Source organism: Pseudorasbora parva, chromosome 18 (assembly GCF_024679245.1).
Source record: "Pseudorasbora parva isolate DD20220531a chromosome 18, ASM2467924v1, whole genome shotgun sequence".
Lineage (NCBI taxonomy): Eukaryota > Metazoa > Chordata > Actinopteri > Cypriniformes > Gobionidae > Pseudorasbora > Pseudorasbora parva.
Window position 1 is genome coordinate 2,948,084 of NC_090189.1, and position 16,890 is coordinate 2,964,973.

The 16,890-nt window shown below is 38.6% G+C and overlaps 1 protein-coding gene across 1 annotated transcript in view; it reads left to right on the top strand.

The window, feature by feature from the left end:
• Window positions 1-16,890, top strand: part of LOC137046941 (WD repeat-containing protein 7) — a 169,008-nt gene that overhangs the window by 16,796 nt on the left and 135,322 nt on the right. Inside the window, 3 exon segments of the mRNA XM_067424450.1 lie at window positions 3,371-3,518; window positions 7,727-7,975; window positions 16,502-16,722. Coding sequence (XP_067280551.1) covers window positions 3,371-3,518; window positions 7,727-7,975; window positions 16,502-16,722 — 618 coding nt within the window.

Genomic DNA, 16,890 nt, shown 5'->3' on the forward strand with positions numbered 1-16,890 from the left:
GTATACATGAAAGTTATATATATATATATATATATATATATATATATATATATATATATATATATATATATATATATATATATATAAAAACTTTTAAAAGAAATAATAGAAATTCAAATCAATATTTTATTTAATTTTCATATGTATATATATTAATTATTAACAATTTTGTATAAAAAATAATAGAAACTTAATTTTGAATAATAATTATAATTTATATATATATATATATATATATATATATATATATATATATATATATATATATATGATGTATTATTTTTATGTATTATTACATAAATATAAATAAATGAAGCTTAAAAAATGAATTTGATTTTCATATATATATATATATATATATATATATATATATATATATATATATATATATATATATATATATATATATATATATATATATATATATATATATATATTTATTTATTAAATATTATTTTTATATATTAATAATTGTATATATTTGATCTAGAATGTAATATTGTTAGTGGTTTATGAGCATCAATAAGTGTGTTGTTCTCTAGTCGCTCTTCTGTTTGTGTTTGTGTGTTTCTTTTGGTTTTCGTGTGCCAGTGTGTTTTGAGCATGTTGTAACGTGTGTGTGTGTGTGTGTGAGTGAGAGCTGGACCTGTGCTCATACACGTGTGTGTGTCTGTGTGTGTGTGTTAAGGAAAGCTCATTGGTGGCACTTTGCACTGTTCTCAATGGAGAATGCTCTGAGAATTCAGAGGACACATCAATAGGTTGTGTATCTGTTTTAAAACAGTCATGTCCACATCAAGCCATCAGTCCACCTCAGACACTGCACATGCACAACATGCAGAGGACTTTACATGATCACCCTCACCCTCATAAATCAGTGATATCAACACAAACATATGTTCACTTGGGGAATAACATGCACGTCCACAATAAGACCAAGAACATATATTCAAGTATGTTTATATTATCATATTTGACGGACCCCTATCCTAAAGCTTAAAAGGAAGCTTAATATTTGCATATATAAATAAATATGTCTGAATAATGCAAAATATTTCATTATTTTATTATATTTCTACCCACTATAGGACTGCACTGTTAAGTGTATTATCTATTTATTTGTGTATTTTGATCAAATTGTTAATATTTATTTGGTAACACTTTACAATAAGTTGTCATTAGTTAACCCGAACACGTTTGCACAGAGAAGAGAACAGTGTCGTCTTCAAAAGTGTGTGTTTTCAGGCCCACAACAAGTTTGAGGGTTTTAGTTAAAAACAATTCAGTGTAAACGATCCCTTAGTTAATGTTCATTTCATTATTTACTAAAACACTCTTACAGTTAAAAGCTGTTCGTAATAGTTAATGCACCTGAGCTGATGTGAGCCAACTATAAACAATATTTTTTATTAACAAACATTATTAAATACTTAATATTAGTTAATAGGTTAACTTACAGGACCTTATTTTAGAGTGGTACCATTTATTTTAATTAAATATTTATTATGCATTTATTTATTTTAATCAAATATTTAGTATGCATTTATTTATTTGAATCATTTTTTTATGTTTTAATCAACATATTTAATCAATTTATTTTACTGAAATATTTATTTTTTACATATTTTATTTGAATCTATTTTTTTAGTTTTAATTATTTCATTTTAATCAAATATGTATTATGCATTTGTTTATTTTAATCTATTTTTATTATATTTTAATCATTTTATTTTAATCAAATATTTATTATGCATTTATTTTTTTTAATAAAATAATTGTTTTGTATGTATTTTAATCTATTTTATTACCTTTTAATCAACATATTTAATTTTAATCAAATATTTATTCTGTATGTATTTATTTTAATCTATTTTTTATTATCTTTTAATCAACATATTTAATCAATTTATTTTAGTCAAATATTTATGTATGTATTAGAATTATTGTGATCATTTATCTTATTTTATTTATATATTTATTGATTTAGATCTTATTATGATGTATTTTTCTCTGAACTTGTCCACGGACCCAAACGCCTGTGCTATAGTCGAGCTGTAACTCATTCTCCGCCCGTCTCTAATGGCTGACGTCCCTCAGCCACGATCCTGCATGAGCTGAGAATCTCCCTGAAACAGATGCTCATGTTTAACAGCTCCAGCATCCATACGCGCATCGCTCAGAGCTCAGACTGTGTGTGAGTGAGTGAGTGAGTGAGTGAGTGAGTGAGTGAGTGAGTGAGTGAGTGAGTGAGTGAGTTAAAGAGTGAGTGAGTTAAAGAGTGAGTGATTGAGTGAGTGATTGAGTGAGTGAGTTAAAGAGTGAGTGAGTGAGTGAGTTAAAGAGTGAGTGAGTGAGTGAGTGAGTGAGTGTGTGAGTGAGTGAGTGAGTGAGTGAGTGAGTGAGTGAGTGAGTGAGTGAGTGAGTGAGTGTGTGAGTGAGTGAGTGAGTGTGTGAGAGTGTAAGAATGAGTGAGTGAGTGAGTGAGTGAGTGAGTGAGTGAGTGAGTGAGTGAGTGAGTGAGTGAGTGAGTGAGTGAGTGAGTGAGTGAGTGAGTGAGTGAGTGAGTGAGTGAGTGAGTGAGTGAGTTAAAGAGTGAGTGAGTTAAAGAGTGAGTGATTGAGTGAGTGAGTTAAAGAGTGAGTGAGTGAGTGTGTGAGTGAGTGTGTGAGAGTGTAAGAGTGAGTGAGTGAGTGAGTGAGTGAGTGTGTGAGTGTGTGAGTGTGTGAGTGTGTGAGTGTGTGAGAGTGTGAGAGTGTGAGAGTGTGAGAGTGTGTGAGTGTGTGAGTGTGTGAGTGTGTGAGTGTGTGAGTGTGTGAGTGTGTGAGTGTGTGAGTGTGTGAGTGTGTGAGAGTGTGAGTGTGTGAGAGTGTGAGAGTGTGAGAGTGTGAGAGTGTGAGTGTGTGAGTGTGTGAGTGTGTGAGTGTGTGAGTGTGTGTGTGAGTGTGTGAGTGTGTGAGTGTGTGAGTGTGTGTGTGAGTGTGTGTGTGAGTGTGTGTGTGAGTGTGTGTGTGAGTGTGTGTGTGAGTGTGTGTGTGTGTGTGTGAGTGTGTGTGTGAGTGTGTGAGTGTGTGTGTGAGTGTGTGAGTGTGTGAGTGTGTGAGTGTGTGAGTGTGTGAGTGTGTGAGCGTGTGAGCGAGCGTGCGAGCGTGCGAGCGTGCGAGCGTGCGTGCGAGCGTGCGAGCGTGCGAGCGTGCGTGCGAGCGTGCGAGCGTGCGAGCGAGTGTGCGAGTGTGCGAGTGTGCGAGTGAGTGAGTGTGCGAGTGAGTGAGTGTGTGTGTGTGTGTGTGTGTGTGTGTGTGTGTGTGTGTTTGCAGTGACTCCTCCGCAGCTCTGTCTGTTCTGCAGACACTGATGTCTCTGTCCTCTGCAGCTCCTGATTTGTCCGCCTGTGACACGCTTCTTTTTCGGCCGGAGGGAGCCGTTCCACAAGCTGCTGGTTCAGGGCGACTCTGCAGGCCGGCTGACGGTGTGGAGCGTCCCGGAGACTCCGCCTCCACAGACCCTTTCCTCCGCCACAGGTAACGCTTCTGACCTCAGCAGCCGGCGCCAGCCTGACCTGACTCACACATGACTACAGACACCACAGCTTTTAATTTTTTAAATTTTTTATCTTCACTAAATATTTTACAACCCCCCACAAATTATACGCACAAAAAAACACACAAATTATTTTATTAATTATTATTTTAATATTTTAAATACTGTTTAAAAAATTTAATTATTACTATTTTAAACAGTATTGTAACTATTAAATTTTATTTCACAAATCATATATATATATATATATAATTGTTATTATTATTTTTTATTTTTTTTACAAATTATGAATATTTTAAACAGTATTAAATAAATTGAACTATTTAAAATAAAATCTCACAAACTGTTCAATAATTCACAAATTATTAATATTTTTTTCACAAGTTATTAATATTTTAAATGGTGTTGTAACTATTAATTTATTTTTCACAAATTATTAATATTTTTTCACAGATTATTAATATTTTAAACGGTATTGTAACTATTGTAAACTTTTTTCTCACAAACCGAATATAAAAAAAAATCACAAATTATTTTTTCACAAATTATTAATATTTTAAACAGTATTGTAAGTATTTTAAAGAGAAGTGGAAGAGAATGGAAAACAAGTAATTTAAAGTAATGTTGCACATGCTTGTAAAAACCTGCAGTTGATGCTGTAGAGTAGATTGAGTAGAATAGGTCAGTGTCGCCCTCTGCTGTGTGTATCCAGTACTTTTGCCCTCTTGTGTCCACTGAAGTAAAATCTGTATTAATCACGTGATTGGGACGGGAGTGGAAATTTTTTATTTTTACGGGAATTGTAATAACACTATGATACCAGCTGTACAAATATAATGTTTATATAAATTAACTATGTTTTAATTTTGAACTCAATTCTAGTTGCCCTGTTCTCTATGCTCTCCTGTTTGCTTTGGTGTGCCTTGTTCAGTGAATGATGTGCTCCACACCCGTAACAGTTCGTGGCCAATGCCAGCCACCAATAATATAAGAGGAAGGAGGCTTCCCCGTGCACTTTAAAGCCACGAAAATCATCATCAAAATTGAGTCAGACCAAAAAGCGACTACTGTTGAAAAAAAGTATACCTAAGTTGTGCTCACCGACATTTTAGGGCAGTCAGAAGTAACCAAAAAGAAGACGTGAAAACGGCATAAGCTGCAAGACATTTACTGCGCACGTGTGTGTGTGTGTGTTTACATAGATGATTTATGTGGAATTTAATGTGTGTGCATCCTTATTATATTGAACTGAAAGCCATCAAACAAAAACGTGTGTGTGTGTGTGGATCTGCTGTAGCCTAATACTGAGGATCTCCAGTAGAGAGAGACACTGAACCGTGCGTGTGTGTGTGTGTGTGTGTGTGTGTGTGTGTGTGTGTGTGTGTGTGTGTGTGTGTGTGTGTGTGTGTGTGTGTAACACGGGAGTGGGAGGGAACAGGAGATAATCTTCTGGGATTAGGATGGGACGGGAATTTTCCTGTTTTTTCGTGGAATTATGATGGGACAGGATTTTTTTTGGGAAATCCACTCCCGCGTCACCCTCTAGTCCATATCTCCATAGGCGTCAGTTTGGTTTAAAATGTCCTGGGGACAGAGATGCATACATTTTTTCTCTCTATTTCGCGTTGGGCATGTTTTTAAAGACGATCTCCTATAGCTTACTAATTTAAATAAATAAAAATGTATACAAAAATCATGTTATGATGTCCGACTCGTTTTATGAAGGAGAAAGCCATAAGTTTTCAAAAAGCATTAGACATATGATAGGACCCACTAATCTGCTCCATAAGTACCATGTTGACAGTATGACATGGCCATGACGTGGTTTAATGTACCTAAACAATGATTACCAAATTTCTCTCATGTTGCTCCTCATAACCACTGAAAACGGGAAAAAAAAACCTAACCCAAAATCGGGCCTCGCTCTACATTATCCCCTTATTACATGGCTACCCAACCAATAAATCAATAATTTGACACAAAATATTGATTTATAAACGAGTTTATTAATACACGATTGTATACGGCATTTCAGAATGTTTGTAAACAATCGGCACAAAGATACTTCCGGGTGGCAGAACGCGAGCGGCTTCTACTGACAAACTGAAGAGATCAGCCGGCTACTGTAAAGGGTTACAGAGTTAAGAACATTGTTATTGATTAAAGTTGAAACTATGATGAAAACGTGTTGTGTTTGGGATTGCGCCGTCAGATATACAGCAAAAGGTGTAGGATTGTATCGATTTCCTTCAGAAAAAAAGTAAGTATATCCAGCAAAACCTGTGGGCGAGGAGGCTAAAGCGAGTTGACGTCGTCAAAAGAGGCGCTACAGAGAAGTATTCTCAAAACGGTCCGTCTACAAAATCATAGCAGAGCATAATTATCTTCAGCTGGGGAAATTCGTGACTATTAGTAAACTTTAGATCTCTTTTAAAGATCGAACTCATTGCCAGTCACTGCCTGAAGTAAAAGTAAGAAGAGAAAGAACTTCTAGTGTCATGTAGGCTACTGATCGAATATCAGTGGAAGAAATAGGAAAAGCAAAACATAGATGTAGGCTGATGGATGTGTACCACATTGGTTTCATCATCACCGTGAGTTTAGTTTGAGTGAATGCCTAACGTTAGCGGAGTAGCTCTAGTCTACAGCACGCTATCCTTTTGACCGTCAGAAGCTCACGTCTGTGCCATCTAAATAAATGTCTAAATGTTAATTTTGTCGAGTATTCACAAAAACAAAGTTGATTATGTCTTAAGTGAAGGTGAACAGTGTGAGAATATCAGATGTGTATCAGTGTATTGGAACCGTGCATTCAGCCTTTATAAAGAGCTTTGTATCTTTTAAGCCCCTTTCACACTGCACGTCGGACCCGCAATATTCCCGGAGCATTGCCGGGTCGCCTTCTGTGTGAAAGCAGCCACGTCCCGGCATTGATTACCGAATTGAACCCGGGTCGGAGACCTAGTAATATTGCGGTATTCGACCCGGGACGAGTGCTGTGTGAACAAAAGCCGAAACTAATGCCGCAACGTGTGCGTAGTTATCGTGCGACTCCTAGAGCTTGTTTTTTCAATAACACAACCCTGCAGTGCCAGAAGAGCTCGTCGGTGTTTTAAACACAGAGAGTGTTCGTATACAAAAGAAACTAAAATTAAACAAGCAGAAATGAGCACAAACTGGACACAAGTCGAGACCACGGAGCTCCTTACTATCCGCGCTGAAGCTGAGATCGCTCGCCGTTATACGTCACATCAGGATGTCACGTGTCAACTCGACCCGGGACCGTTACGGGTTGTGTGTGAAAGCGCACATATTACGGTATTTCACTGGCAGTGTGAATGGACCAAATCTAGTGGCCCGGGAACAAATGCCAGGTCGCATTATCCGTGTATTTGCCGGAATCGCAGTGTGAAAGGGGCTTTAGAGAAGTATTTAAATGAGTTTAAGTTAGTCATATGCTAGTATGTCAGATGGAGCATCACTGACTGGATTAAACCATGATGGCATAGTTTCCATTTATACAACAATAATAAAATAATGTGTTGACATAAAAAAGTAAATTTACTTTTGCTACTTAAGTATTTTTGAAAACAAATTGTACTTTTACTTAAGAAATCTGTTTGTACAACTTTCACTTGTAACGGAGTAATATTTGACCAGTAGTGCTGTTACTCTTACTCAAGTAATGAAGTTGTGTACTTTGTCCACCTCTACACACAACACAACTTCTGCACTAGAACATCTAAATTGAACTCGAGGTTTAAAAAAAAAAAGTTCGTCACAAAATGACGAAATCTGGCGGGTACACGCAACTTGTTAAATGTTCTAAAGAAACTGAAAAATAGTCACACTTAGTTGTAAATTTAGAACTGTTTATTCTTAATTATTGTTCTTTGCAATTGTATGGCTTACCATGTTTCATTTCGAGCTTGTTAATCCTGCATATAACTTTTTTAATAAAATAAAAAATATTGAAAGAAATCGTCATAATCATTTATAATATGGCAATACTGCCAAACAGATATTCTAACTATAAACAAAAACCATAGTAACTCCAATTTAGGTTAAAATGTAAAGTTCGGATCACATTAAAAATCGGATTACTCCCAGAATCAGATCGGATCGTTAAGTGCCTCAAGATTCCCACCCCTAACGCCTATGCATATCTCTAATGTGTTCCCGTCCGCAGAGCTGCAGGTGTCGGCCAGCATCAGTCTCCAGGAGGCCTTTGATAAGCTGATGCCGTCTCCAGCAGGCATCATTGACCAGCTGAGCGTCCTGCCCGGAGCCAGCGAGCCTGTGAAGGTTACGGCCAGCGTCTACATCCCATCTCAGGGCCGGCTGGTGTGCGGACGAGAGGACGGCAGCATCATTCTGGTTCCGGCAACACAGACGGCCATAGTCCAGCTCCTGCAGGGAGAACACATGCTGCGGCGGGGTGAGCGCTTCACACACTCATCACGCTTCACACACTCATCATGTGCTCATAGTAATATATAGTAATCACTAGAGGTGTGACCAGGGCCGGCCCGTGGCATAGGCGGAATAGGCAAATGCTAGGGGCGCCACTCGTCCATAGGGGCGCCAAAATGAGTGATTTTTCCGGTTTTATTACTGCTACTTTTTATTAATATTAATTCGAAATATTACCCCCAAAAAAACTTAAACAAATCCCCAGACTCTTCCCAGCAGTGGCGGCTGGTGATATATTTTTTTGGGGGGGCGCGGGGGGTTTTTTTTTGGGGGGGGGGGGGGGGGATTTACGTATATTTAAGAATAATTGCGTATATTTAAGTATAATTATGTTAATTTAAGTATAATTTACTTATAAATTATACATAATAATAATAATAATAATAATAATAATAAGTATATAAGTATATATAAGTATAATTACTTATAAATTATTTTACTTATTTATAAATCAAATAAGTAAAATAAATACAAAGCAGTACCAAGAAGCATGTTGACTAAATTCAAGCATTAAAGAGAAAACAGTGTCTGCACTTTTTATCTTTTTACATATTTATTTCCCATATATAATTGAACAAGGAAAGGAAAAAACAAAAGTAGCAACAACAGACTGGCATGTTGACTACTTGAACATAAATTTTGCTCTCCTTTCTTTCTGGCCAGTAAATTTCTCAATTACTCTCTGATTAAAGTCAGTCATCTCAGTGACAAGTCTCTTTTCCATGGAGAGCAATGCAAGTGCATTCAGCCTCTCCTGGGTCATGGTGTTTCTGAGAAAAGTTTTTATTCTTTTCAAGGTCGAAAAACACCTCTCACTCACTTTGAAATAAGAGACAGTGAAAGCAAAAAAAGGGCAATGCTACCGTCACATCCAGTCAGCCACCTCCTTTTCTCATAACGAGAGCAGGTGAAGCTCCGAGTGTAGCTTCGTCCTCTGTCACTGGACTGCTGCTGAATTTGTAAATCGGGCTGGTCCGGTCCGAGATCCTTAATTCTTATTTTTTCTTCCAGCGAACGCCTTGTGAAAGGATTTTTTTGTAAATCAATCACAGAATTTAGTTTGACTGCTGCCATCTCTACGAATGTTTAGGCGGGCGGGGTCGGAGTGACGTTGTCACCAACGCTCTCTCGCAGTAGTGGCCAAGAGCGTAACATTGAATGACAGTTGACGAGAACCAATCAGATTGGATCAAAAAACATGTATGCAATTCTGATTCGCCAGGGACGCAGCGACCTGCGCCCGGAGGAGAATCTTTAAGAAACCAATTAGAGACCAGCTTCAGGTCACATGCTGCCCGACGATTTATGGACTGAGATAGACATCCATTTGTCCGGCGTCCCTCGCCCATGAAACCGCATGAAACATTAAAAAACATATAAAATAGTTTTTTTTTATTAAATGCTGAGGCTCTTAATTACCCACTCATACATCATATGAGTAAACTATTTTATTTTTATTTCATTTTTATATAATTTTTGTATACATGTATATTTCTGGAATTGTGATGGGGGCGGCGCCCCAGCGCCCTCTATTGACAAGCCGCCACTGCTTCCCAGACCGCCGCATCAATCTCCTCCTACCCAGCGAGTGCTTTAGTGTGTCCGACATTGAACATTGGTAAAGTGATGAAATGAATGAACAGTTTATCTAAATGCATTATCTAAATATGAATGTTTGCTAATTAATTCCAGTTATTTTTATCTTAAACTTTATGTAAGCAACTGTTCTGGGTGATCAGAATCTGTAAAAAATGTTTTTACTCAGTTGTGCAATTAATTGTAAGGGCATATACGGCGTTTGTAAAATTTATTTTCTGAAATGAGTACTGATATTTATATACAGGTTTATCTAAAATAGCTAAAAAATAAAATAAAATGCACACTAAATATAACCATTTCTTAAAAAGTTTAATTCATGGTGAAAACATGAGCATGCATAGTTAGGTGGAGGATATACGTAAACACACATTTTTGTGTGTGTGTGTGTGTGTGTGTGTGTGTGTGTGTGTGTCCTTGTTTATATTACATTGTGTGGACCAAATGTCTCCATAAGGATAGTAATACCTGAGATTACCTACATGTGGGAACCACCCAGCGGTCCCCACTTTTCAAAATGCTTATAAATCATACAGGATACGTTTTTTTGAGAAAGTAAAAATGCAGAATGTTTCCTGTGATGGGTAGGTTTAGGGGCTGTGTGTGTGTGTGTGTGTGTGTGTGTGTTGTGTGTGTGTGTGTGTGATGGGTAGGTTTAGGGGCAGGGGCAGTGTAAGGGGATAGAAAATACGGTTTGTACAGTATAAAAACCATTATGTCTATTGAGAGTCCCCACAAAGATAGTGAACCAGACGTGTGTTTGTGTGTGTGTGTGTGTGTGTGTGTGTGTTTATTTTTATTTATTTTTTAATAATAAAAAACACAACCAACATATAAAAACCTTGATACAAGGGGCACCAAGTAAAATCTTGCCTAGGGCAGCAAATTGGTCAGGGCCGGCCCTGGGTGTGACGAGACGCTTATCTCACGAGACAAGACACGAGATCGAGACGAGGCAAGATTTTTACATAGCATTTTTAAGCAATCCGCAATGATGAAATACATGACTAGAAATTAAGAATTGTTGGCAGGTGCATTTGAACTGTTTTAGGGTGCGTTCACACTTGTAGTTCAGTTAGTTTGGTTCGTTTGGTCCGGACCAAATAACAAAAACAAAACATATAGTCCTGGTCCGCTTGGCGTTCACACTGGCATTTTTAACAGCGCACCTAAAGTTACTGAACCAAAGGCACAGGGAGACGCTCACAACCTGATTGGTCGGCTTATATGACACAGGAGCTCGCTTACCGAACACTCAAAACAATGCTGTGTGCTGATTAAACGTGATAATTTTATGCGTGTACATATGGCATTATTTTTACCCGCTGAGAACTCATGAAGAGCTCATAAAATGTTCAAAACATTCAAAACAGCAGCAGGATTTCTTCCATTGTGCAGAAAAGACACGGCCGTTCTGTCGTCTGATCCGACAAATGGCCAACACGGGTCCTTTGATGAGAAGAATCAGGTTTGCTTTGTGCGTTTTTCTAGCATTTTCGAAACATGCTCGTCGGACCAAATATTGATGAGGCTCTTCCTCGTTGCTCTACGTTTGCCCTCTAACGTTAACGTTATTCATTTTGGATACACCGATCTTTCCGCGTCGTCAAATCAGCTGACTATGCGTCGCATCTTGTGACATTACGTCCTGTTTTTGGTTTGTTTACATGACTTTGGTCTGTGTTGCATTCATATATCAATCGAACCGCACCAGAGTTCGTTTGAAAGCGGACCGAGACCCATCTTTATAGCGGTCTCTGTTTCTATCAAATGAACCGCACTAAACGAGCAATCGCACCAGGGTTCGTTTTAATCGAACCAAGTGTGAACGCACCCTTAATTAATCATCTTGTAATGAATGTAATTGAATTACTACTTTCTTAATATGCATTATCATATAGGCCTACAGTAAAAGTCAACAGTACTGTTTTCTGTCCTGTATGATTGTCTCTTCAGACCTAAGAACTGCACATGAGCTTCTTTTGACCTAACTGAACTCCTTCCCACAAATTGATCATAGATATTAAGTGCAAACAGTAACCATAATCAAAGTACTCAATATTCCTAGTATATATTCCTAAGTACTCAATAGAGACCTTTTTTTCTTCAAGCATATAACCTATACAGAGCTAAGAGTGATTACATCTATCTTTAAGATTTGGGAGAAATTCTCATACCTCAGGAAGCCGCTTTCAAACAGCGGTAACGTATTGAAATCGCGTTTGAATGCACGTTCCTGTTTACTTTAAATTTCGCGATCGTGCGTATACTCTGTGATTAGGGAGCGGTGGTGCTGAACGTGCAGTTTAAAATATAAGTCTGGGGCTTCTGTTGCGCAACGAATCCTCCGCCACGGCCTTGTCCACTAACATGTAACACACACTTGTAACACGCTGAATGCGAGCACTTCACCATCACGCAACACATGATCTCGTTTAGTCTTGCGAGATCTTGTGGCACCCCTAGTAATCACTATCAGCTAACCCTGAACCAAACCCTAACCCTATAGTCAGTACATGCAGTTCATTATTATCACTCTGTGCTTAAATACATAATTACACTGTAACACGGACACCTTAAAGGGTTAGTTCACCCAAAAATGAAAATTCTGTCATTAATTCCTCACCCTCATGTCATTGGACACCCATAAGTAGGGATGGGTATCGTTAAGGTTTTAACGGTATTACTACTCTTAACGATACTGCTTATCGGTCCGGTACTTTAACGGTATTCTTATCGGTACTTTTTGAGATTTACTATATATATATATATATATATACACCCCACACACAAACACAATTAACAAAGATACACATTATATAGGCCTACACAGTGCTTTAATTACAGGAAGAATTCTAGTAATCAAATGTAAAATAACACTTCATAGTTTATCATAGATAGGATAAATTAATGCTTATTAAAGCTGAAGTTATTCAATCAAGAGCTGTGAGTGATTTTCTCTTTGCATTTCGTTGTTTAATTCGCATTAATTCATCAGCATGTTTATTTACACTGCTGCCTCTTTAAAGGGGTACTTCAGCGCTGGGAAGATGAACCTGTATTTAAACTGGGTCATCAATGAAGTAGAAATGTGAAATTATTTTTGAATTTGGTGCCTTCTAGACTGAGAAAAGTCAGAAAATGTATTTTTGTCTCATGGGGATGAAAGACTACAATTCCCAGAATGCTTCGCTGCCCTGTGAGGCCATTCCCAACACCACCAACTTGATTACTGTGACGGAGTTGAAGACACTACAATTAAAAACTGAACGTGTGTGTTCAATATAATGAGTGAGTCACCGCGCGAGTCTCACAGCACTGAGCACTAACTGCAGGAATGATGAGAGCTGAGGTAATCGCGACTACACTCGCGGCATACATTCACAATGCGAGTTCAATCTGGAGCGTTTCAGTTCATGCCTTTGCAAGCTTAACTTTCATAGAAATTAATTTGAGAAGTTAAAAGACTTCCATTGCTCACCATAGCTCCGTTTAAATGAGTGCCTGTAGCTGAGCTGAGCTGTGAGTGTGATCTCCATCCCCCATGCGCGGATTCAGAACATGCGGAAATGGCTCCCTCTGCTGGCTGTAGTCTTTAGCCTTTGGGCAAACATTGGGCAAACAAATTGACGATTTTTGCATCATAGGAGGAATTTTTCCAGAAATAAAATGCATAAATCTCTTGTCTCAGGGGGATATGAGGGGGGAAAGCACAATCATTTGAATATACTCCAGGGTTTCTACTGATACAAAGCCATATGCTAATCGCTGAAGTAACCCTTTAAGACAGATGTGCAGATAGGCGACTGATAATAGGCAGATGCACTACATTTTCTCTCAACTATCCATAATAACAACGTCCATTTTAGACACAAACTGTGTTTAAGAGACTCTCCAAGCCGGTCATTTTGACATGTTTTTGTTCATTTGATCGTTTAGACGCGAGTGTGAAACCGAAAGTGTGATTTGCTCGTCACTTTGCGGGCTGTTTCGGAGCGCGCGCCGACTTGGGAACAATCTTTTGCGCACATTTTTGTGCTTTTAATCGTCTTTTTATTATTAAACGCATCCCACAATTTACCAGCAGTATTTTCAAAAGTACCGACAGCAGAACCGATAACGGCCGAGCTTATCGGTACAACGGTCTTTCAAAATTCAGCCCCGGGGCCCGTTTAGTACCGGGTTTCGGTACCCATCCCTACCCATAAGACCTCTGTTCATCTTCACACACAGATGAAGATATTAGTGTTGAAATCCGATGGCTCAGAAAGGCCTTCATTGACACCAATGTCATTTCCTCTCTCAAGACCCATAAAGGCACTAAAGACGTCGTTACAAAGCCCATCTCACTACAGCGGCTCGACAATCATTTATGAAGACATGAGAAGAGTTTTTATGCGCAAAAAAACCTAAATAACGACTTTTATAGTGATGGGCCGATTTCAAAACAACCGTTATGAACCAGTGAATCGATTCATGATTCGGATTCCCAAAGTCACATGATTTCAGCAGTTTGACACACGATCTGAATCATGAATCGATGCACTGATTCATAACGGTTTGAATCTTTGTTTTGAAATCGTAGATATTCAAATATATTCGAATGCATTGCTTGATATTTGATATCCGTTCGAATTCGATTTTTCTCAAAAATGACATTCCCACAGAATGTGCGTCACATTTTGGGGTGGGAATCTTGAGGCACTTAAAGATCCAATCCAATCCGATTCTCGGAGTAATCCGATTCCCAAAACGATTCTTAACATGCTTTTTTAGTAACTAATTATCCTGCTGTGCAAATACATTAACTTTACATTTTAACCAAAATTGGAGTTACTATGCTTTTTTTTTAATAGTTAGAATATCTGTTTGGCAGTTTTGCCATATTAAAAATGATTATAAAGATTTCTTTCAATATTTTTATTTTATTAATTTTATTATTTTATTAAGTTATATGCAGGATTAACAAGCTCTGATTGAAACATGGTAAGCCATATAATTGCAAAGAACAATCATTAAGAATAAACAGTTCTAAATTGACTAGTCTTTAGTCTTTAAGTCTTTAAACAAAAAAAAAGTTATTTCAAGTCAAGTCAAAGTTTATTTATATCGCACATTTAAAAGCAACAGAGTTACGCCAGGTAAGCAGGTCGTAGTTCGTCCATTTTATCTTCAAATTCATCCTTCACCGCGAGTTTGATTGACAGATGATCTGACCAATCACATCGCCGAATCTGCTGGTTTGTCCGGCAAAGCAGTCAGGAGAGATTTACGTTGGTGGACTTGAACTTGAAAACGGTGTGCACTGACGTTTTTCTGTGGTTGAAACAACATTTCTTTTAGTGTTCATTCATGTTTATTTCATGATTATCAATGAACTGGAAGGAAGAGATAATCGGTTCACGAGCAGCTTTAGCTGAGGCGCTAATGATCACGACACATTAAAAAGAGCCCCACAAAACACTATTTGGGGTTTACATTTCTTTAAAAAAGACTATGGGCCCTATTTTAACGATCTGAAACGCAAGTGTCAAAGCGCGAAGCACAAGTAACTTTGTGGGCGGGTCTCGGCGCTGTTGCTATTTTCCCGGCGGGATAAATGACTCTTGCGCCCGGTGCAAATCTAAAATGGGTTGGTCTGAAGTAGCTTCATTATTCATAGGTGTGGTTTGGGCGTAACGTGAATAAACCAATCAGAGCGTCATCCAACATTCCCTTAAAAAGCAGCTGCGCAATTTCCATTATGGGTCGCTATTATTATGGCGTATTTACCAGGCGCACACCAGGAGCGGTTCACAGCCGAGGAGACTGATGTTCTTGAAGAGCAGTGAAAGACAGAGAAGTTGTGTTGTATGGGGATGGAGAAACCCACCCAAAATAGCGTCGGTTAAACAGTTTTTTCAGTTTTTCAGTCGATTTTTTTCCTGGTTCTTGACGGACAAACCAATTTGTCAGATGTCCTTATATTCATATATTCTTGCCACTATTTGGCAAACAGGTCTGATCCTTAATTACTACAATTTAATAATTTGTAAGCTAGATTTATGTCTATTTTTTCACATCTTTGTGGCACAGCACAATGATTTCTGTAATTTTTAGTGTAACAATTTATGATTTGCAAAAATAACTGTTGCATCTGTGTAGATTACATGAGTAAAGTGTATAAACAACGCGCAGCGCGCCGCTGACTTTAGACTGGGTTTTTTCTGGTCAGTGGCGCAGTTGTTTAATGGAACAGCAAAATAGCACCAGGGATTGTTTGCGCCGGAACACGCCTCCTTTTTTGCGCTGAACCGCCCAGGGAGCTCTAGTTCATTCACTAGTTTAGCGACGTGCTTCTGTGGAGGGAAAAGCGCGCTTTGCGCGGGTGCAAAATAGGAATGACACATGCGTCGGTGTACAAAGTCAATTGTGCTGGGTGCAAGATAGGGCCCTATATTTTAAAGTTTAGACTTTGTTTCATATCGAAAGTAACTTGTAGATGTTTTTTCTCTAGGTGAGAACGTGTATGTGGCTTGAGAAGCCAATGGCGTGTCGGACATAGCAACCGTAACTAAAGAGGTGGGGCTTTGCGAACGGTCAGCATACGAACGTTCGTCTATCAACGTGTTTTTCTGTTTGGCCAGTGACCGTGCGTTTACAGCGGTTAAGTGGCAGATAGAATTGAACACAGAACCGATTCTGAATTTTTTATAATCGATTCTGATTGGATAGATAAAGAATCGCGATGCATCAAGCTTTTCTCCCACCCCTAGTCACATTTCAGTTTTCAAGCGTTGTTACTTTTGATATGATGAAACAAAGTCTCAGCTTTCAAGCCATAGACACCGTTTTGGTGCTCTTTAAAGTGGCCAGAGTGTGTTTTTTTGTCTGTAACATGTGTTTGTGTGCATAGGCTGGCCTCCACACCGCACCCTCAGAGGTCACAGGCACAAGGTCACGTGTCTGCTGTATCCGCATCAGGTCTCTCCACGCTATGACCAACGCTCGCTGGTGTCCGGAGGCGTCGACTTCTCCGTTATCATCTGGGACATCTTCACCGGCGAGATGAAGCACATCTTCTGCGTGCACGGAGGAGAAATCACACAGCTCATCGTACCTCCGGAAAACTGCAGCGTGAGTTTCTTCCGCACATCAGTGATGATTGGGGTTGGGTACCGTAACCCGTTTCCAATATGGCAAGCTATATAACCAGTGTGTACCAGACCGAATCAGAACGAAGATTCCGGTTCCTTGTTTCGTTGCCGCCCGCTTAAAGGGTTAGTTCACCCAAAAATTGAAAAT